At 41.0% G+C, this 21,642-nt stretch overlaps 1 protein-coding gene across 2 annotated transcripts in view; it reads left to right on the top strand.

Moving 5' to 3' along the window:
* The window catches only part of ror1 (receptor tyrosine kinase-like orphan receptor 1), a 124,279-nt gene extending 103,216 nt beyond the window's left edge, over positions 1-21,063 (top strand). For both annotated transcript variants that reach the window (XM_051376171.1, XM_051376172.1), the window contains 8 exons: positions 7,103-7,230; positions 8,685-9,002; positions 9,708-9,953; positions 10,351-10,565; positions 14,594-14,773; positions 15,539-15,766; positions 15,937-16,301; positions 16,926-21,063. In XM_051376171.1, coding sequence (XP_051232131.1) covers positions 7,103-7,230; positions 8,685-9,002; positions 9,708-9,953; positions 10,351-10,565; positions 14,594-14,773; positions 15,539-15,766; positions 15,937-16,301; positions 16,926-17,625 — 2,380 coding nt within the window. In that variant the 3' untranslated portion in view covers positions 17,626-21,063. The remainder of the gene's footprint in view (positions 1-7,102; positions 7,231-8,684; positions 9,003-9,707; positions 9,954-10,350; positions 10,566-14,593; positions 14,774-15,538; positions 15,767-15,936; positions 16,302-16,925) is intronic.
* Positions 21,064-21,642: the final 579 nt, after the last annotated feature.

Raw genomic sequence — 21,642 nt, forward strand, 5'->3', positions numbered from 1 at the left:
GCAAAAAAACAAACAAACGCAGAGTCATGTGTAAATAATGATGAATGTGGTTCAACATTTGCCACAACACTGCATTATGTGACAACAATCAAACACATGCGAGCACAGATTCAGGGTATATTACTTTCTAATAAATTCTGTAGGGGACAAAATAACTAGTCTCCTGTGTTTTGGTTTCTGATAACCTTTCATACTTATAAACATACTTAAACTGGACTTACTGGATAGTATCTTCTCACCAGTACCTGAAGCAACATAACCACATCAGTGCTGCACCTTACATTGTTTTAATGCATAGCTGTTTTCAACCTAAACAGACTAAGGAAAAAGCATCACACACAAGAAGGCAAACTTAAACATTAAATACAAGGAAAAGTAGCAAGACTACTTGTTAGCAAATAGACATGGGCATTTTTAAATATTTGAAATGAGAAGAAACCCACCAACTCAAATCCACCTATGATTTCCTCTCCACATCTTTTCTTATGTTCCTTCTTCCTCTTTCAGTATGCTCTGAATCTCTCTTCCCGTCCCTCTGACAGAAGCCTCTATTGTTGCAGTCAGTAAGCAGAAGTAACACGAGGACTCAGGAGGGCTCGTTCTTTCTCCATTGTATCCCAAGGCAGCGCCTAGTTGCCCTTGCTCATTCCCAGTGTGGTCACGGGCCACTGGCAGCCACAGACCCCAGTCAACCTCAGCCTCTGGTGGCCATTTTGGCTCCCTGTCAGTGAGAGATCATAACACACTGCAGCCACACATGCATTCTGTAATTCTCTATGATAACTGAGTTACACTGTCACTATAAGCGGACACCAATATAAAGGGTCCAACACATGAATGATTGCCGTACAGCTATTGTTGGTTGCTGCAAAATATCTGGATATACTCGAGCAGCATTGCATGGATAAAACAAAAAGTAAGACTTTGGCAGGATCCTGTATTTATTTGCTGAGTTCTAATTCTGTGGTACCTTTTATAATTGTAAACAGGCTGAATAATGCTGAACAGATTTTGTTTTCTCATCTTCTTTTTCTCATCTGTGTCAGACTTACTTCCAGGGAGGAAATGCAGTCTCTTAAGGACAGTGACCACGAGATTGTTCATTGTTTTCTCCCTCTCATCCTCTCTCCCTGTCCGTTTCTTTTCCAGACCCGCAAGTGTCTTTGATTTGTTTTTGGACACCATCTAACACACATACACATGTTCACAAATACTCTCTGAAAATGCACAAAAGGGCCGTATCTCAGTGAGTCATTGAGCTCAAGAGCATATTTTAATCCAACTATGATCTCTGTTGAATGACTTTTCTTCAGTACGTCACGTTATCTTAATTCATTTGACAAGAATTTCCAAGGAAACTCATACACAAATACTCTAATAAATGAATAAATAAATCAGAATTTAAAGAACTATATCAGTGGTTTTGTACATTTTAAGCAATATAATCACCTGAACTTTACGTCAAATCTATTTTGCCATTTGCCGCTGCTGTTTTAGAAACATTATTATATACATTATTAGTTTGTTTGTCAGGCAAATTGCTCATTGATCAATAAGAAAAAGTAAATTTAAATAATTTATCCTAGATTACTTTTTTTCATTTGTTGTCCCATTGCCAGAAAATATTAATAAAACCAGAATAAAATATGTTAACATTAATGGATAAACAACATAGGCACAACCATCATGCACAAGATGGTACATTATATTCACCCATAAATGTTTAGTTTAGGAGCTAAAACGTTAAAACCACTGCCCTGATTGTATTAAAGTATTGAATGGAATCTCAAAATTCTCTCCCAGCTCATTGCTGTTCCAAAAGTCACCACACTAAAACACTAAAATAAAAGCAGGGAGTGTATGTTTAAAAGCACATATAACACAAGTTGAGGGACATCCCCAATCAGGATACAACAGCTGTGACCTCATGCTGGCAGCAGCTCATCTCCTCTTCACTCAGCACCCACAGCAGCTCCTGGAAATGAAACCCTGAAATCTAAAATGTCATCGGGATCCGCCCCTTGCCTCCTCACCCTCAAATCCCATCCTTTCTAGATCCCCCTCCAACAAAGAGTGTTGAGTTTCACATCCCCTTAACCCCAAAACTAAACGCAAACCCGTCATTCCAGCCCACAGTTTCTGGGTGAAAAATACCAAAGTTTACTTGCTGAAGGCCTAAAGATTTGTTTTATAATCAAAACATAAAGTATAAACCCAACAATGAAGTCCTAGGCAAGGACAAGTTTGTTTATTCTGGAATAAACAGAGCATGTGCTACAGTAGTAATGTCCCACACTTTTTAAGGTATTTTAATGTAATTTTAAAGATGCAAAAAAATTTCATATTTAGCCAATAGTAGAGGTAACACACTCAAAATACCTCCAGGATTCGTTGTTTTTCTTAATGCTCAGTAGTCTGAACTGCGTATACCGTTATTTCTTTTTGATGCCATGGATTCAAGTACTCCGAGGTGGAGGTGGAGGGAAAGAAAGCAAGGGAAGGCCGGAGGCAGAGTGTTAGCAGCTCCTTCAAAGGCAATGAGAAAAGGGAGACTCCCCATTTTGATCGATTACAAGTTTTAAAGGAATCCTGTCTTTTTGTCTTTGCTGCCAAATTGAACTTCTTTTTGAGGGAGAGTGTGGAGTCGACTGGATGACTCATCCATTTTTATGGGCTTAACATTCAACCACCTCAACTTTAAAAACTCTCCCTTTCAGTCCTTAAATCCTAACCCTCATCATCGTCTGAGGTCAAGAAAGTGAATGTGTGTGTCACCGTTTATTTGTCTTTGTTATGTCTATACAGGAAACTGTTTTAGTTAAGGTAGAGCTATCTTCAAATGCTCAATTGTGTTTCGTTGTTGCAGTCGGAACACACACAAAAAGCCCACTTCATCCTGTCATCAGTTTCTGGTTTATCACTTTATCCTCTCAGTATCCTTTGTGTCCATGCATGTGTGCGTATGATACAATATGATAATATACAAACTAGTGTTTATACAATTGGTTTTTTGTGTAACTTTGAGGCCTACAGTTAAATAAATACTCATGTGTGTAACTATATTTTATGCTGTTGCTGTCTGGCAGATATATTGCCAATTTAACTTTCTTCGCTGATATTTTCTGGCTATTTTCTGCGTCTCTGGTAGGCCGGATGTCGTCAGTTTTAAATGTTGCCTTACTTGTCTTTCTTACTTTCTTTGAAGTAATCAAATCAGGAAGACTGGAGCAGTTCGGTGGTACTCGAGTCCGGTCCCTATTGTCTCGAACTTGTCTTGGACTTATTGGTATTTTGCATTCTTGGCCATTGGTCTCACCAGATATTCTAGCTGGTCCCGTATGACTCCAGCAATATATGTTTCTTCATTGAAGTACATTTCTCCTTCAAAACTACTGATGAAGTTCAGCGCTTGTTCTGAAAACTTGTATTGGGGGGGGGGGGTGGGGGGGGGGTTTGGGTTTTTTTTTTTGGGTTTTTTTTTTTTTTTCCCCCGCTTCTTGTTACATGTTAAGGTATCCTTTAATCTTGAAATCTATGAATCCCAGTTTCTGTCAATGGACTTTGCCATCACTGAATGTGTGTGAAAGGGTGAACATAGTAATTTGGGGGAAGACTAGAAAGGGCTATACAAGTACAGGTAACTATTGGTTTAAATTTGAAATCTAGAATCCCAGTCAATGTCATTTGTAGTTGTATGGCTGGCTGCCAAAACTCATGTCATTGGCATTGGAAAAAGCATTATTTTTTTCCTGTCTTGGTCTTGACTCTCTCATTTGAACAAGGTCTTGACTTAGACTCAAATGTCTTTGGACGTGGTCTTGACCCTGTCTGGACTAGTCCTAGTCTTGGACTCCACAAAAGTGGTCTTGACTACAGCACTGGACTGGAGTTAAAGATTCCTCATTAAACTATTTATAGCCTGTTGGCGCTCCCGCTTACATTTCTTTCTTGATTAAAAAGATACAATGCAAGTGTGCATATGTGCACAGTTTCAGAAAATATACATAAAACTTAATCATGATGTACTAAAAAAGTCCAAACCACCAACTGTCTCAAGCACTGGAGCTGCATTCTGGATCTTACTGTACTTGAACCACCCAGGTGTGAATGTATGTAATCTCCATATGGATTTGAATCAGGGTAGTGTTGGAAAAAGAGCATAGCTGCTTAGCAAGCGCTTCCCTGAATAAATAATGAGGTTGGAAAAAATTTAATTGGACAATGAATCAATGTCCTCAATACCTTGTTTAGGTTCTGTGGTGAGGCTCGCCTTTCTGTTTAGATCTGGATCATAGATCGGGGCTCGGAGGGAAAAGCCTCTCCTTGTAATTAACTATTATAAAACATTACACAGAGAGCCCATGGCGTTGGTGTGTAAAATAAAAGGCCTGAACAGCCATCCACTGTTTACACAAATAGCAACCACACTTGGCTGTGCCTGCCTGGAATAGCTCACACACACGCGCACACACACACACACACACACACACACACACACACACACACACACACACAAAACAGAGAAGCAAATGGATACACACAAACAAAACTCATGAAAGATTTTCGGAAAAAACATGTGATGTCTTACAGTGATTACGTTATTCTTGATGTGTCTTTCCTACCCATTTCTCTCTTTAGACATGTTATAAGTCATTTCTGTTGCACTGGGCAGAATACCGACACTTTAATATGCCTCTCAGACATGGCTTTCAATCTAAGTCGACTTGGAGGAGAGTGAAAGAAATTAAAATATAAAAAGCAGTGAGGGGCGATTTGTGATTTGGGCTGAGCTGGTTCGGTTGAGGCCGTTCGGGCTGGCCAGAGTTGTAATTTGCCTGCGGGGATCTGGCTGCAATGTGGTGGATCGTCTGTTCTCCCTTGTCATTTACTTGTCTGTGTGTGGCTTGATGTTAGTGTGGATGTGTGTGTCCACCGTCCTCTGTGACGCACAACCAAACTAACCTCTCCACTGCCTGGACACACTCCAGCCCTCACTTTGTATCTTGCATGTATATGTGTGTGTGTGGGTGTGTGTGTGTTTTCTCTTCTGCCTTTTCATATTCTGCTTCATTACATTCAGAATGGCTGCAACTCAATCAGTCAACAATCCCTCAAATCGTTCAACTAGTTTTCACAGTGGTAGCTTTTTTTTATTACAAGACTCTCCACTTACAGCTTTAATGCCAGACATGATTTTCACCTAAAGAGAAGGAGCTCTTTGCCAAAGGAAAAATATCTGAAGATGTGGCAGTTTGTGAGTTTGTGGCTTGATGAAGGGGTGCTAAGCCGTCTACAGGCACACCGCAACATGAAATCATTATTACTGATATCCGCATTTTACTAGGAAATTACATATTCCAAAATCTGCTTAAACCTGTATTAAGTTATAAATGTAATGTTACCATATCTCCATGGAATTGTCAGACCACTGCTATATAGTTCTGTGTGTGTGTGTGTGTGTGTGTGTGTGTGTGTGTGTGTGTGTGTGTGTGTGTGTGTGTGTGTGTGTGTGTGTGTGTGTGTGTGTGTGTGTGTGTGTGTGTGTGTGTGTCCGTCCATGTCTGGAAAGCCCATTTAGATCTGCAGAGACAGGGATAGAGAGAGCTGACCTTGGCCCTTCAGTCACTTAACACTCCTCAGAGAGAGGGAACCTAGTGACCCTGTACTCGCACCAAACTTACAGACCCCTGGCATTACAAAGGCTGTGTGTGTGTGTGTGTGTGTGTGTGTGTGTGTGTGTGTGCGCGCACCATTGTCACCTTGTTTTAAGTTGCATCTTCCAAGGCTTTTTTAGTGCAGTTTTTACAGTCTGTGCAGTAATCAGTGTAATTCACACGCTCTTACGTCCCTTGTAAAGTATCTGATTCTATTCTACGGAGGCAGCAGACATGGTTGGATGATAATGAAGCGTCAAGCCTCGAGAGGCTTTATTTAACAGTTAAGCACAATGTGAAATTAAGCAGTGCGTTTTAGCTAAACAAAGTTGTATTCAAGCCAATCAGAGTTGAAGACTGCACTGCATCTACCCACTTGATAATTTAACGAATTAAGTATTTTCCAAAATGTCCCGCTCTGGTCAGTTTCAGTTGGAGCACTTCTGTTTGCCATTACTCGAGCAGTAGTGTCTGAAGCATGAGGATGCACTTTCAATCAGCCAATAGCTACAATATGGTTATTTTTTGCTTGGTTTTGCGTATGTGTGTGTGCATGTGCAGTGGCATCATGCACTCCCCTATATATTGTGGTTATGCCTGGTCTTAAAGTCCCCATATGGCACAATTTAAAGCACATGACACAGTGATCTCACGCTGAGCATAGCCTGCTAGTCAGCATGTGGTTTGTGCGTATGTACACGTACGAGTGGGTGTATACCAAAAGAGAGAGGTGAGGGATTGGGGCAGAACAAGAATGAGGGAGGGAGATGAACAGATTAAAAAGGAACGGCAAGAACAGAGAATGACTACGTAAAACGTTGAAAAAGGACAAAAATGTCAAGTCACCAAAGGAAGTAAAAGTTGTGAAAACATGATCAAGCTCTCTCTCTCTCTCCCTCTATCTCTGTGTGTGTGTGTGTGTGTGTGTGTGTGTGTGTGTGTGTGTGTGTGTGTGTGTGTGTGTGTGTGTGTGTGCGCGCATATGTTTCAGATTATGGCTCATGATGACATCTCTCTGCCATAAACAGGAATAAAGTTAAACAGCCAAACATTAATTCCTAATGCGGTTTACTTCTGTGAACTGGTCTGTGTGTGTGTGTGTGTGTGTGTGTGTGTGTGTGTGTGTGTGCGTGTGTGCGTGTGTGCGGGCGTGCGTGTGTGTGTGTGTGTTTCAGATCTCTGCCTTTGACATGAATATGATTTATTAAGCAAAGGAAGACCTGTTGGTTTAGGACCAGCAACTAGATGGTTTTCTGTCATTGTCAAACACAGACTGCCCTCAAGTGGAATTTTGGTGTATTGCAGCATCTGTCACTGTGCAGATGTCTCCTTGCTCTTCTAGTGATGCACATATTGCAGATCCACTTCATGTGTTATTAATATTGTTGTGATATCTGTGAAAAAAGTTTTTTTAAATTTCTCTGAACTCTCTCCTCTGTCTTTGTCAGGGAGGATTTTGATGAAGAAGGATTCTGCCAGCCGTACAGAGGTATAGCCTGCGCCCGTTTCATCGGTAACCGCAGCATCTTTGTCGACTCGCTGCAGATGCAGGGCGAGATCGAGACCCAGATCACTGGTAAGAAACAGAAACAGGCGATGTGTATAACTGGGTTTGACCTCCTTTACTGCAGAAAATCAATTTTGCTTATACTCAAGAATATCGAGAAAGGTCTAAATATACTTTTACTTGTACAGTAGGAGGCATTCATTCATTTTTCTGCAGCACTTTGGTTCTCTTGGTTCAAGTTATTGGGCATTTCCGAACCAGTATCTAAACAGATTCTGTCTAAATGTGCTTTTTATGTTAAGTTAAGTTAAGTTAATTCAGCCATATTTAATGTGATCTATACATTCAATTACTAATATATGCATCTCCATTAAATGTTGCCAGATCACCAAACATAACATAACATAGTTTTTAAGGACAAACTAGCAGTTTCCTCCCAGGCATTTTGTGTCTGACAGGAAAAGCTGACAGCCTGCTTTCATTCAGTGAGTTCACTAGTTCAACCATCATTTAGCAATTCTGTCTTGAGGAGCCAAACCCTGCTCACATATGTCTTCAGCAACCAGGGCTGATGGAGCACCTTTGTAAAGCTGCCTTCTCCTCATACACTGAATCAATGAAAACCATCTGCGAATGAGGACTGTTTAGAAGGTAAACCTTAACTAATATGCAGTAGGAAGAAAACAGGACGTCACTTATGGAGTTCAAAGGAAGTTCAGTAGGGTCACCACCATGCACATACAGTACTGTTTCATGCTGTTGTACACGTCTGTGTGTCTGCTTCTGTGTTTTTGTTAGCGTGTTTGCATGCATATGTCCTCAGAGGTCACTTTAATGTGTATGTTATTGATTACATCCGTGCAGCTGTCAGCTTCAGGGACAAAGGGGCCATGAACTGAGACTCAAATCTGAAACATCAAGGGCGAGTGATAATTAAGATTTATAGTGCCACTGGGTCGTAATGAGCCTACAGTAGCACTGTAAATCATATATTACGTTCCCAGAACATCCACATTCGGTAGCCATTCACCATCTTAAATATAATATCACTTTCACTGATCTTGGATATCATTTGATTCAAGCAGCATGTGCTGCAGGAGCGTTTGGATAACTGCCAGCTTAAGCTATCCACTTTATAATCAGTTGTCTTCTCCTCCACCCCCCCACAGAGCTGCTTTACTGATAATCACAACCACAGCAAAGCATATGTTTGCAATAACTGTACAGTCTGACTATGAATCATACATTTACAACTGCAGCTTTCATTGTCAGTCTCCCTCTTTGATCCTTCAAGGGTTCAGATACTCAAAAGTTAATAGCAACGTGAGCACAGGATTGCTTTTAAACTCCTTGTGTCTTCTTTATGTCTTTTAATAAATGTCAATCAAAGAATATATGAAATTATTGATTTTTATTCAGTCTCTTATCTCTTAAACATCAACAAAACCGTAATATACATGCTAAATTTATAGATGAATTATAGATGATATGTTGTTTTAAAAGAAAGTCTCCCCTCTTTCCAGCGGCTTTCACCATGATTGGAACATCCAACCATTTGTCCGATCGTTGCTCCCAGTTCGCCATCCCGTCTCTATGCCACTTCGCCTTCCCGACATGCGACCGCAGCTCTGGAACTGACAAACCTCGGGACCTGTGTAAGGACGAGTGTGAGATCCTGGAGAACGACTTGTGTAAGACAGAGTACATCATCGCCCGCTCAAACCCCATCATCCTGAAGAGGCTGAAGCTGCCGAACTGTGAGGATCTGGCTGTCTCTGACAGCCCCGAGGCTGCCAACTGTCTCAGGATCGGCATCCCCATGGCCGAGCCCATAAACAAGAGTAAGACTTCCTTTATTAATACTGCTAATAAAGCTCATTACTGTTATTATTATTATGAGGAGAGGCATCGCTGTGGCCCCTAATGTAACTGCTAACAGAAACTCTTATTATTGGGGCAAAGTATGGTTAAACGTAGGCTGTAACTAACAATCATTTACATTGTTGATTCATCTGCAGCTTATTCTTTCTAATATCTGATGAGCATTTAGTCTATGAAATGTAGTGGGAAACATCCATCACAACTTCCCAGACCCCAAAGTGACAAAGTCAAACAAACTGTCCAAAAACCAACAATATTGAATTTACTCTCAACAAAGAAAAGCAGGAAATCTGCACATTTAGATAAACTGGAACCAGCAAATTGAGCATTTTGCTTGAAAAAATGACTTTGAAATTAATTACCAAAATAGTTTTTGTTGGATCTTTTGGTTCAACTAATTGATTACTCAGCTTATCATTTCAGCTCTAGTCAAAGTTACAAGAGATTTGACTCTAGTCTTCAGTTACTCTTAAAGTATTTATATTTGCAGACATCAGGATGAAACATTGTAATACACAAATTCACATAGTCCTTCTCACAACACGCATGTTAGTTTATCATTCCCCTTTCAACAAACTGTATCATTAGCAATCAGCTTAAAAAACAACGACAGAAACTTAACCTTACAGATACCTAATGCACAACCACGCCTTCTTCTCCCCCAGATCACAAGTGTTACAACAACAGTGGGTCAGACTACAGAGGGACAGTCAGTATGACCAAGTCTGGGCGTCAGTGTCAGCCGTGGAACTCCCAGTATCCTCACAGCCACACCTTCCTGGCCCTCCGCTACCCGGAGCTGAACGGAGGACACTCGTACTGCCGCAATCCTGGGAACAAACACGAGGCCCCCTGGTGCTTCACGCTGGACGAGGGGGTCCGCATGGAGCTCTGTGACATAGCCATCTGTGGTAAGAGACTAGAATGTGTTTAAGTCTATATTAGTGAGATTTATATGTCATGTGTAATGCTGTCTTTGTAGCACATTTGTAGATATTTGTTTTTATGTTCAAAACATTCTTATCAGTATGCCAAAGAGCTGCAACTAATGATTATTTTTCTTGCTTTGGTGTAAAATGTCAGAAAATAGTGAAAAATTACCATCACAAGCCCCATGTTGTTTTTTTAACAGCAGTCCAAAACCCAATTAAATATTTAACCTTTTTCTATCACATCAGGAAAATCGCTTAACAAAATGTCAATCAGCTAATCAATTAATTGCTCTACTATGCCTCTTTATCAATGTTGCCCAGTCATGCAGTAACCCATACATCTAATATTATTCCTCTCTCTCCGTCCACCCCACAGACCATAAAGACAAATCTGGCGGCGGCAACATGGAGATCTTGTACATCCTGGTTCCCAGTGTGGCGATCCCATTGGCCATTGCCTTGCTCTTCTTCTTTATCTGCGTGTGCCGCAACAACCAGAAGTCCTCCAGGCCTCCTGCCCCCCGCCAGCCCAAACCGGTCCGAGGACAAAACGTTGAGATGTCCATGCTCACAACTGCATACAAGCCGAAGGTAGAGTGACAGTGACAGCACATGAGACTGTGGGTGGGGGGAGTGAATGATGGAGGCTCTGCTCTCCCTCACTGAGACTTAGACACTAGGGTGGTCCATTATTTTCAGTTTTTGATGCCCTTTCACCTCTCTGTCCATGTACACATTACACATCGCAAAGGAGAATTTAGACTAAAATTAAAGAGGATATATGAAAATGTATATAATGTATATAATACAGTTTCAATTAATCATCTAACATTACAAATATAATATAGCACTTGAGGTTCAGCTACATAAGTTAATGATGACAAACTCTCAGTTCAGTAGAGTGTGCTGTATCTTAGGTCACAGTTCATGTTCACACTGATTTATTACAAACAAACCAAGAGCAGTAAACATGACATCATACTGACTGACAGTTAACTCATTGATTGGACAGTTTTGGTGATGTCATCTTGCATCATCAGTGCTGCAGGGCTCCATGTGGGGAAATCTAATGCCAGAGACCGACAGTGCTGAACTGCTTCTTAAGTGTTTGTGTCCTCTGGAAGAAATCATTTATTATGGTGATTTGTTGTTGTTGTTGTTGGACCTCATACTGTATACCCTGTATGATAACAGGTACAAACAGGAAGCATCTTGTACATTTATATTACACTGTGAGGGATAGTTACTGTTTGCTCACTTCTTAAGTATGTTCTCGCATAAATATATACGCATGCATGTGTTACAAATCGCTCAGGCCTAAAAGATCCACGTATGAACTGCAGCAGAGTTCACTTGGAAGGGTTTGGTGGTTTGGTTTACACCAGAGATTGATTGAAAGCTGTCACACCAGCCTAAATGAACCAAACTAACTGGAAAAGTACACCCTAGACTCATGACTCATGGAGACTCTGCACATAATGCCACTGACGTGTTAGTCCTCCATTATCCACGCCTTTCCCTAGTCTGCCACATTCTCAACCAAACATATCAGAAGTATAAACAGAAGTATATTCTCCCCCATTCACTGCTTATAGAACAGCAGCAGTGCTGCTAAAAACACACTTTCATACACTCACACAGGATTTTAGATTCTCCCGTGGTGAATCTAGACCAGTGCTCTCTTTCTGTGTTTGTCTTTTTAAGTCACAAGAGCAGACTGGGGAGGAATCAAAACACTGTGTGTCAACTGGGATGCATCACAGCATGATGGGGTTACTGGCTTGAGTGTGTGTGGAAATGACCTGTCTCAGGCAAAGCTTCAGATCTCTATCATCAGAGCTCAGCAGGTCCAGGAATGTTCAACTGCAGTTCTTTTTCCTCTGTTTATTTCTCTCCTGCTGTCTCTTTTTCCTCACACTCCTCCTCTCACGCCTGCTCTCACTTAATCCATCTTTCTTTGTTGCTCTTCTTCTGTCTCTCCCTCCATCCCTTTACTTTCTGGACCTCTTTTTCATCCCTCACTCTCTCCTTCCTCCCCTCCCTCTCTCACAGAACCTCTTTGTAATGTAGATCATCGAGCCCTTGCTCTGCCAGCCAACACATAGCTCACATTAGGACCTGTATCATATTTCTTTTAAGGTTGCACACTCAGTCATATCATGTCTGTTTATCTTTTTCCACATCATTTTGGTGGTGGTGGAGGTGGAGGTTGTGGGAAGGGGGGTTATCTAGACAACGTGTCTGCTTGTGCAAACCAGAGCTGATGCTCAAGGTAATGTGTATAATATTACCGTCAACAGCTGTAGGGAGAACCGCAAAATGTGACCGAAGCGTCAGAAGCCATTAATATCTGTGGTTTATTTTGTTTTTTTGCAATGGAACTAATGTTTCATTGACCTAAAAAGGAGTCTCTCCTCGCTGTGTTGAGATGACTACCTTGTATCTGCAAGGAGTCAAGGTAACTGGAGATCAAAGAAAGTTTTTCTGAGTGACAACCATGCAAGTTATGGAATTATACTGTGAATTTTAAATGGTCTTTGTGGACTACATGGGCCTGGAATATGGTGCACAGGCTGAATAACCATCCATGTTAGGATTTGAAAAGCAAAAAAAAGATTTTACAGAAGTGCAGTTCCCACCTCTGTTTCCAGTACGTGTATCTAATCTGGTAACCAAATAGTTCAACATGATCATTTGAATAAATGAGCATTTGCATGTGATTTCTACCCTTTAACACCTTTTTGATTATACAGTCATTTATGTATATCATTGCAAGTCTCCCTTCTCGACCCCTGTAATCTACAACTTTGTCTTGGGTAAGGTTTAGGTTGCTACCCAGAAGGCTTTGCTGCAGGGTCACCCAGGGGCTATTGCCTGTGACAATCCCTTTAGACACACATAAACATACACACACACAAACCTGCTGCGGTGTCAGGAGGATCTGAGGGTTTGGGTGTGGGGAGAAATGAAGGGGTGAAACAAACCCATAACTAAAAACATCTGTGTGTCTCATAACATCAGCAGGCCCCCACATTTGCCTCATACACATACTTAGACACATACACACACACACACACACACACCCCACACCCCCCTCAGAGATCATACAGGCCTGTGTGTCTCTCTCCTGCTCACTGAGGAATTTCATTATTCATCTCAGAGTTCCTGGAATCTGAAAATCTCTGCCAACCTCTCCTCACCTTTTATCTACACACACACACACACACACACACACACACACACACACACACACACACACACACACACACACACACACACACACACACACCTACTGAAGCTCACTCTCTCTCTCTGTCTCTCTCTCTCTCTCACACACACACACAAACACACACACACAAACCCAAAAATATCCACACTCCCTCTCTTTCTGAGATCACCTGGAGAGCAAGTCATGAACGATAGACAACCATATGAAACAGACAGACACAGACAAAGAACTCTCACTCACTCACTCACACACACACACACACACACACACACACACACACACACACACACACACACACACACACACACACACACACACACACACAGGCAGAGAGTTTACTGTCAATCTCTGGATAATAGTGTATCTTCTAGTTGTGTTTTTAAAAATGAACCTTTATTTACTGTGGTTTTGCATCAGTTGCATCTTCTTCTAGCATTGCACCAACAGTAACGTTAACGTTGGCATATTGTCAGTGTTTATTCTCATTGATAATCATCTCATTTGTTTGCCTTGATACTGCTTCCTCATTTGGACATAACCAAATGAAACACCTTCCTTTCATCAGATTTACCAAACATTAAATCCACGTACTACTAAAATTAGTAAATTAAAATAAGTATAAGTGTATATAAAATAAGTAAGTGATTTAGTTATTGCCCTGTCAATTGAACCTGGTCTCAGTTTGTAGTGTTCAATATAAGAGACATCAGCTGTCACTACATCAGCTGTCTGGGATTTGAATACATTTGCTAAATGTGTTGTTAAATTGCTCTTTAATTACAAAGTAGATTTGAGTCCAACTGAATTATAAAAAAAAGTTTGTGACCCTGTTATAACCCTGCAGTTCATCAGTCCTGTTGTTGGATTTAGCTGTACAAATAAACCTCCTAGAAAATGACTAAAAAGGCAATTTCCCCCTTCACAAAGCAAAGAAAGCTATCATCTTTTTCTGTTGTTCCTACAGCTGATTCCTCAGTTTTACTGGCAAGAGAATTAGTCTTAGTCTTCCTAAAAGCTGCTAATGTGTCAGTTAAATGACATCTTAAAGCTTTGAATGTGTTGCCAGAGTTTACAGTTTTCCCACATAGCTTCCCAAAGGCTTAAAGGGAGTCATTAGGAGCTGATGTAATGGATTGAGTCTGATTATTTCAATTATCAACTCTCAGGGCTATACTTTGTTTTTTTTCCACTCAAACACATATTTGATGTTATATTAGGCAGCTCGCCTGCATCGAATTAGGAGCACCAATGTAAACTTCATGTCAACATTTCACTTTTCCATACAAGGATAATGGTGAGGAAAGAGCACTGGCCTAAGAAAATAATGATCTAATTTTTCTGTCACATCTCTCTGACCACTGATCTCACTTCTTCCTTCTTCTCTCTGCAGAGTAAGGCCAAAGAGCTTCCCCTATCGGCTGTACGTTTCATGGAGGAGCTTGGGGAGTGCACTTTAGGGAAGATCTACAAGGGTCACCTGTATCTGCCTGGCATGGACCAGGCACAGCTTGTGGCCATAAAGACCCTGAAGGATATCTCCAATGTCCAGCAGTGGACTGACTTCCAGCAGGTACAGAATGGATCCCTGCCTCCAAAGCTTTAGGCTTATTCTAACCAGTTCTGTTAGTTAGGCCAAGTTAAAGAAATATGAAATAAAAAATGTGTGAACATATAATATTGGTGAGGACACCAATGAAAAAAAATCAACAAGGGGTAACCTACATAGCAGCTCTAAGGCTAAATAGTTAGTCATGTTAAAAGATATGCTTTTTCAAACTGGCAATTGTGTGTGAATTGCTAAAATTAAATGTGGTATCAAAATAATCTACTGTTTTAAACTACAAGGGACTATTTCCCCAGTGGAAAGACCTCTCTTTCCCACAGGACTTGAAGCATGACTTGTTATATTTGCACAGAAGGAGACGTGGTGGCCATGACAGACTGTATACATCTTAAGATCACTGGGTAGCAGATTAATTCACTGGAAATAGTTCCAAAAATAAACTTTAACTACTGCCAGATTGTCCTGATAAATTTAGATGTTAAGGAGGGTTGAAACAGCTGACTCGTGAAAACATAATCCTAGCTTTCAATGCACAGAGAATGAGGTAGACCTGAACTCCCAGCCTTTAAAGTGACACACCAACGATCTCTCTTTTAAGTTTGAAACACTCCAACAAACGTCTTATGACCAAAAAGTAGATTTAAACTTAAGCCTCACTTGAGAAGGCTCCAATGAGCACATAAAAAGTCCTTCCACAAAATGTTTTGTTTAAATAAATCTGCCACATTTGTCTTTGCTTGAAGTTCACTGACTTTTTGGTGTCCATCTCAGGAGGTGGCAGTGCTGACAGAGCTGCAGCACCCAAACGTGGTTTGCCTGCTGGGAGTGGTGACACAGGAGCAGCCTGTCTGCATGCTCTTTGAGTTTTTACCCCAAGGTGACCTCCACGAGTTCCTCATCATGCGTTCACCACACTCTGACGTCGGCTGCAGCAGTGATGAAGATGGCACTGTGAAATCCAGCCTAGATCATGGAGACTTCCTTCATATGGCCATACAGGTGGGGATATGAAAGCTATTTTTAGTCGAGATTCAAGTATTGCTGCTTTCTCAAGTTGATTGCGCTAAAAATTATCTCTCTTTGCGCCATTCACCTTGCTGTATACCAGCCATAGTTCGCAGCTACTTACTCCTTCAATGATTGTTTTCTTTATGACTAATCAACCCTAGGTGACTGCTGGGATGGAGTACTTGGCAAGCCACTTTTACATCCATAAAGACCTTGCAGCTAGGAACATTCTGGTGGGCGAACAGCTTCATGTCAAGATCTCCGACCTGGGTCTCTCCAGAGAGATCTACTCCTCAGACTACTTCTGCCTCCAGCCCAAAACTCTGCTGCCCATCCGCTGGATGCCCCCCGAGGCCATCTCTTACGGCAAGTTCACCACAGACTCAGACATCTGGTCGTTCGGAGTTGTGCTGTGGGAGATCTTCAGCTATGGTCTGCAGCCCTATTACGGCTTCTCCAACCAGGAAGTGATGGAGATGGTGAGAAAGAGGCAGCTGCTGCCGTGCCCTGAGGACTGTCCGCCAAGGTATGTTCAAGTTGATGTTGTTAATACCATAAGCTGTGAAGTAAATGAGGAGAATGCCATACAGTTCATACTGGTTGTGACTTATTTGTATTCTCACATTGTGTCACGAAGCTCACAAAATTCACTGTAGCTTCACTTTCTTCTGAAGAATAGACAACCAACGTGGCATGTGTCGGGCCCTCACTTTGTGTGTCAAAGGCCACGGATAAAAATTTTTCTAATTACTAACTTAAAAAACGAAATGTATTTAAGCCCCAAACACCAAAAATGTTGACCTCTTCAAAGCCCGATCACATAATGCAATGTAAAAGTAATCAGAGTTCCTAAAACTTCATGACTTTATTTCTCTCTTTTATTTTTTGATATTTGGACATTTGTAATGAAGAACTAACCATGAGAAGAACCACAAATGTAGATTTAGCTCTGTGAGGGCTACCACTGATAGAATACAGAGTAAAGAGAGAATGCACTAGCTTAAGCTTTATTACAATAAATATAATAAGTATTCATTCACCATATTAATAAAACAGTCTGCTTTTGGTATTAAAATCAATTTATCAGATTAAAATTGGCTTTTAAAGACTTTCTTTCAATCGCCTGATAACTAACTCTGTTGTCTCTCAGGTTTTATGGTTTGATGACTGAATGCTGGCAGGAGGGACCAGCGCGTCGACCACGCTTCAAGGACATCCACGCCCGCCTGCGAGCCTGGGAAGGGATGTCATCCCACGCCAGCTCCAGTACGCCCTCAGGTGGCGGAGGCAACGCGACCACCCAGACCACCTCGCTCAGCGCTAGCCCTGTCAGCAACCTCAGTAACCCACGCTACGCTGCTGCCGCCGCGGCTGCGGGTTACCTCTACCCTGCCCAGGCTATTCCCTCAGCAGGCCAGATGGCTCCGATTACAGCATGGACGCCCATGGCTGTGTCCCAAACCCACCAGCGCTTTATCCCCGTCAATGGATACCCAATCCCGCCAGGATACGCAGCTTTTCCAGCCCACTTCACTGCCCCTGTCCCACCGACTAGGGTCATCCAGCATCACTTGCCCCCTCCCAAAAGCCGCTCCCCTAGCAGCGCAAGCGGCTCCACCAGCACAGGTCACGTCAGCGGAGTGCCCTCCACCACGGGCTCCAACCATGACGCCAACACGCCGCTGCTTTCCCACTGCATCATGCCGGGGAGTGGAGGGCCGGCTCAGGTGTATGGACAAGTTTGCCAGAAGGGGGTGGGACAGCTGGACCACTCACAAACATCAGCACTGCTCGCTGGTGATTCTGACGTACTGATGTACAACGACACGGTCATCACCGCAGACCTGTAGATACATAGAGGGATACTCGCACTCTTCCTGCTTGGGACCCAAATTTGAGAAGTTATGCCTCTCAGCCAGGGACCCAGTCTAACATTTCTACTCTGGTCACATGGAGACCCAAAAGAAAAAAGGCCTGTAAGCACGCTTTGGTGTGCAAGAAACACTGCCGCAGCTACACAAGTATATACACATCTGTCTGACTTTTTAATGCCTTATTGTTTAAAGTGTACTTACTACCATGGTTTGAAAATGTTGTGTTATTATAACCTTTGTGTAAATACGGTACAGTCCTGAATGAATGAATGAAATACAAAGATATATATTCAAAAGAACTTTTTATTTAGGAAAAATTTTAAAGGTGAAAAAGTCCATCCTGTGTCAAAATAAATAGTTTGTATCACAGTCTGACAAAAAGTCAACAACCCAGTCAATGGATTGCTTCAAGCAGGATGAGAAGGAAACACTGACATTCATACCATGACCTTTAGGTGCCTTTCAGTAGTGGTGTGATTTGCTTGTTTCTGGACACATTAGAACACAAAATTGTGCTGTACATTTTCTTGTACAGTGAAAGAAACTGCATTTAGCAGGCAATAACCAAGCGAACAAGAATGGTACCAGCAGATTGAACAAACGAGAAGTTTAGCAGCTTTTACTGGGAATACCAGCACTGATCTGCATGAATACACCAGTATACAAGACCTACAGGTGACATACCCCCGCCTTTTGGGTTCCAGCAGCCCGGCTATGTCAAACTAAAACAGATACAGGTAATAAGTTGGCTATAAATACCCGTCCAGGCACTGAGATCTGGCAGATTGGATCATCATCATCATCATGCAAAACCCTTTCGGAAATGACACCTGAATGTTTTTTGTGCAACCTCAACATGACTATCTGACACTTTTGCAACATGGACACAGGCCTCTTTGCCTTTTTCAAATCTCAGTGTACAGTTTTCCAGGCTGAGGAACAAGGCAGCTGGGAGTACATCTGATTGGACAATAAACCCGTCATTCCTCTCTCTAACCATCACAGGTTATCCATTCATCATATCCACATCCTCATTTTCTCTTCTCACACCATCTTCCTTGGGTTCCGAGCAAATATGGCATCTAATTTCAAAAGCTGGCTTCAGTGGCCCCCCCACAGATCTACAAATGAAATTACACAGCACTCATATCCTCCACAGATGAACTGGACCGGTCTCAGGGCAAACGCTTCATTCACCACTCGAGGGCTGGGGTCAATTTACTGTCAGTGATGTAAGCTAAACTTTCACCCTCACAAAAGAACATGTTTATTGTAAATTGGTTGTGGTGTTTTAATTTTTAAGGGAGAGTTTTTCAGTATTTAAAATTTGAAGGAACTTAAGGATTTTATTCACAGGGCTTGTCTTCATGTCTTTGTCATTTCCTTTCCTGTTTTTTGGCATCTCTATTGTGGAAAAATATACCGTTGAAGACATGGAGGAATGAAAGTACTCAAAGCAGGGAGGGTTGGAGGCTCATACTAGATAATGTTACCATCACAAAAATGAGCCTCTGTCTGTATTTTGTAATGTCTCAGCCATGTGCATGAACAAAAACTCATATAGTAGTATGTTTGATGTGCTTGAATTTATGCCCCCTCTATGCTTGAACAGAAGAATGTTTGACCTAAAAAAGGATACATTTTATGAGCTGGGGACTGACTGTGTCACTACATGCAAAGAGATTTATGTATGTCGCTCCTATTGATTATGTATTAGTAAATGTTGAGTATCGTGGAGTCAGTGAACACCTGGCGCCAAATGTACTGACATGTACGTGATCCCAACATGGCAAGAAAAAGAACAAAATTAATCTGCCCATTTTCTATTGCCTTTTGAGTCTCTAAAATTACAGCTGTGTGTTGTTGTTTTTTTCAACATATCCACTGTTCAGTAGCAGGTAATCATGTATGGTGTTGGATTTAATTACTCAAATATCCTTTGTGAGATGAAGACGTTTGAAGAAGAGCTCTCAGTCCTGTAATCACACAAATGATCCCTCAGCTCTGCTCTGTGTTATTATTAGATGATGAGCTGATTAGAAGCACAGCTTAATATGAAGCTTTTGTTACGGGGACGCTGGAAGGCAGTCAGAGGTTGGGGGTGCTGAGAGAAAGTCTGTCTAAGATAAGGATGTCATACTGAATGCTAAATGCATGACATTTATGATTTTTGCATTAATTTGAATGGGCAGGATAATTTATAGCTGATTTAATAGTTATTAACAACATTTTATAGAAATTCTGTAACTTTTTAGTGGATAAAACTGATAAAAAAAAAAAAAAAACAAGGCAAAAACTATTTCGTGTCGTAAATACCACTGTATAAATGTAAATCCCAGTAAAAAAGGAGAACGTTTTTACATTTTTATGAACTAATGGTTTTCATTATGGGCAGCCCCCTCAGCACCCCTACTTCGTTCATTTAAAACATGTCATAGAACCAGCAGCAGTAACAGAACAGTTTGTGATCTTAGTGGTACCTGTATAGTAGACAATCATAAGTAAACTGTATGTATGTGTTGCACTCTGCTGTTGTTTACAGACTATCATTCTATCAATCAGCTGTAATTTTCTAACCAGCATGACACAAGGTTACACTGACAGCATTTCACTGTGGCTGTGCAGAGCAGAAAGCACAGTGAAGACGGCTTGTTGCCTGTAGTGCGTTTATTTTTTAACCGTTTTAATGTTAAAGTTTTAAGTTGACATTTGTGGAATGTAGATAGACAAGACTTCAGTATTTAGTTCATCCACCCTTTAAAGCCTTGACCCTTTAAACCACAAGGCTGCAAGAAGAGTAGCTGCCCCCATTCAGGTAGAATAAAATTTAAAATGTCTTTATTTTACCCCGAAATAATTTATTTAACCAAATATGGTCAACAGAAGCAGATTGTCTGCCATTAGCAAAATGGAGGGAGAAGATATTTGTTCCTTATGTCAGATCTAGTCCACAATGATTTGAATCATTTTAAGTTAATTTTCCCATCAAGTTTTTATTTCATTGCTGTCTTTTGTCTCTGTACTTTATCTTTTTGTTCCTCTGAAGCAGATCGAGCTACCTTGGCATCTAAGTTTGTACCTCCAGCATGTAAAGGATTTATGTGTACTAATATAGCAGTGCAAAAACCACTTGTACACAAGACTGTGAATCTTAATCAAGTCTAGGTATTTTTGTATTTGGCAAAATAAATCTTTCTTGTGCCTTTTTTTTTTTTTTTTTTGTCGTATTCGAGATCCATTAAAAAAAAAAGACTAAATACAATTAAATTTATATTTCAGTGTACCCATTACAGAAGGTTTACATGCTTATCCTTTTGACCAAGAGAGGCCTTGTCTTTGTATTTTGTCTGAACATTTTTGCACAGATGTTTTGTATTGCAAAATCATTTATTAAATGATGTTGTTTGGTTAAAATTGGAATTAATATGATTATTAATGTGAAGGCATGCAGAAAGTTGTATGTTGTTTGTATGTTTGTGTGTTTTTATTGTAATGAGGAATTCCCAACGTTGGTCTCAGAATTGTTATGGCAGTGTGAATCCACTGGGTATCACCAAATCACCATTTCTGTGAATCGTCTTGAATTTGTCTTGCTCCTAAATGTAATAACCCTTGTTGACCAGGTGGTGGGGCCCTCTAGCTGTTTGAGGCATAGGTATGAGCTTCATAACAGCTGGAAATAATATTAGTCCAGCTAGAATTTGGCAAAAGATGGAAATATGACTCTAGTATAATGTTCCTCTGTGCTTACTTGTGTGTATCAGTGTGTGTTTTTGTGTGCATTTGCTTATTTCCTGCTTAGACTTTGCACACTGAATGAGCCAAAACAGCTTAAAATTAACCAGAATGGCTGTGAGTATGTCTTACCATGCCAAAAAAAAGATGCTGTACATATATGGAGATGATTTGATGTACACATGGCTCTCGTGTAAGCTGCGTGTGTGTGTGTGTGTTAGAGAGAGAGAGAGAGACATACAGCAAATCAGCAATTCT

This window comes from Dicentrarchus labrax, unplaced genomic scaffold (assembly GCF_905237075.1).
Source record: "Dicentrarchus labrax unplaced genomic scaffold, dlabrax2021, whole genome shotgun sequence".
NCBI classification, from domain to species: domain Eukaryota; kingdom Metazoa; phylum Chordata; class Actinopteri; family Moronidae; genus Dicentrarchus; species Dicentrarchus labrax.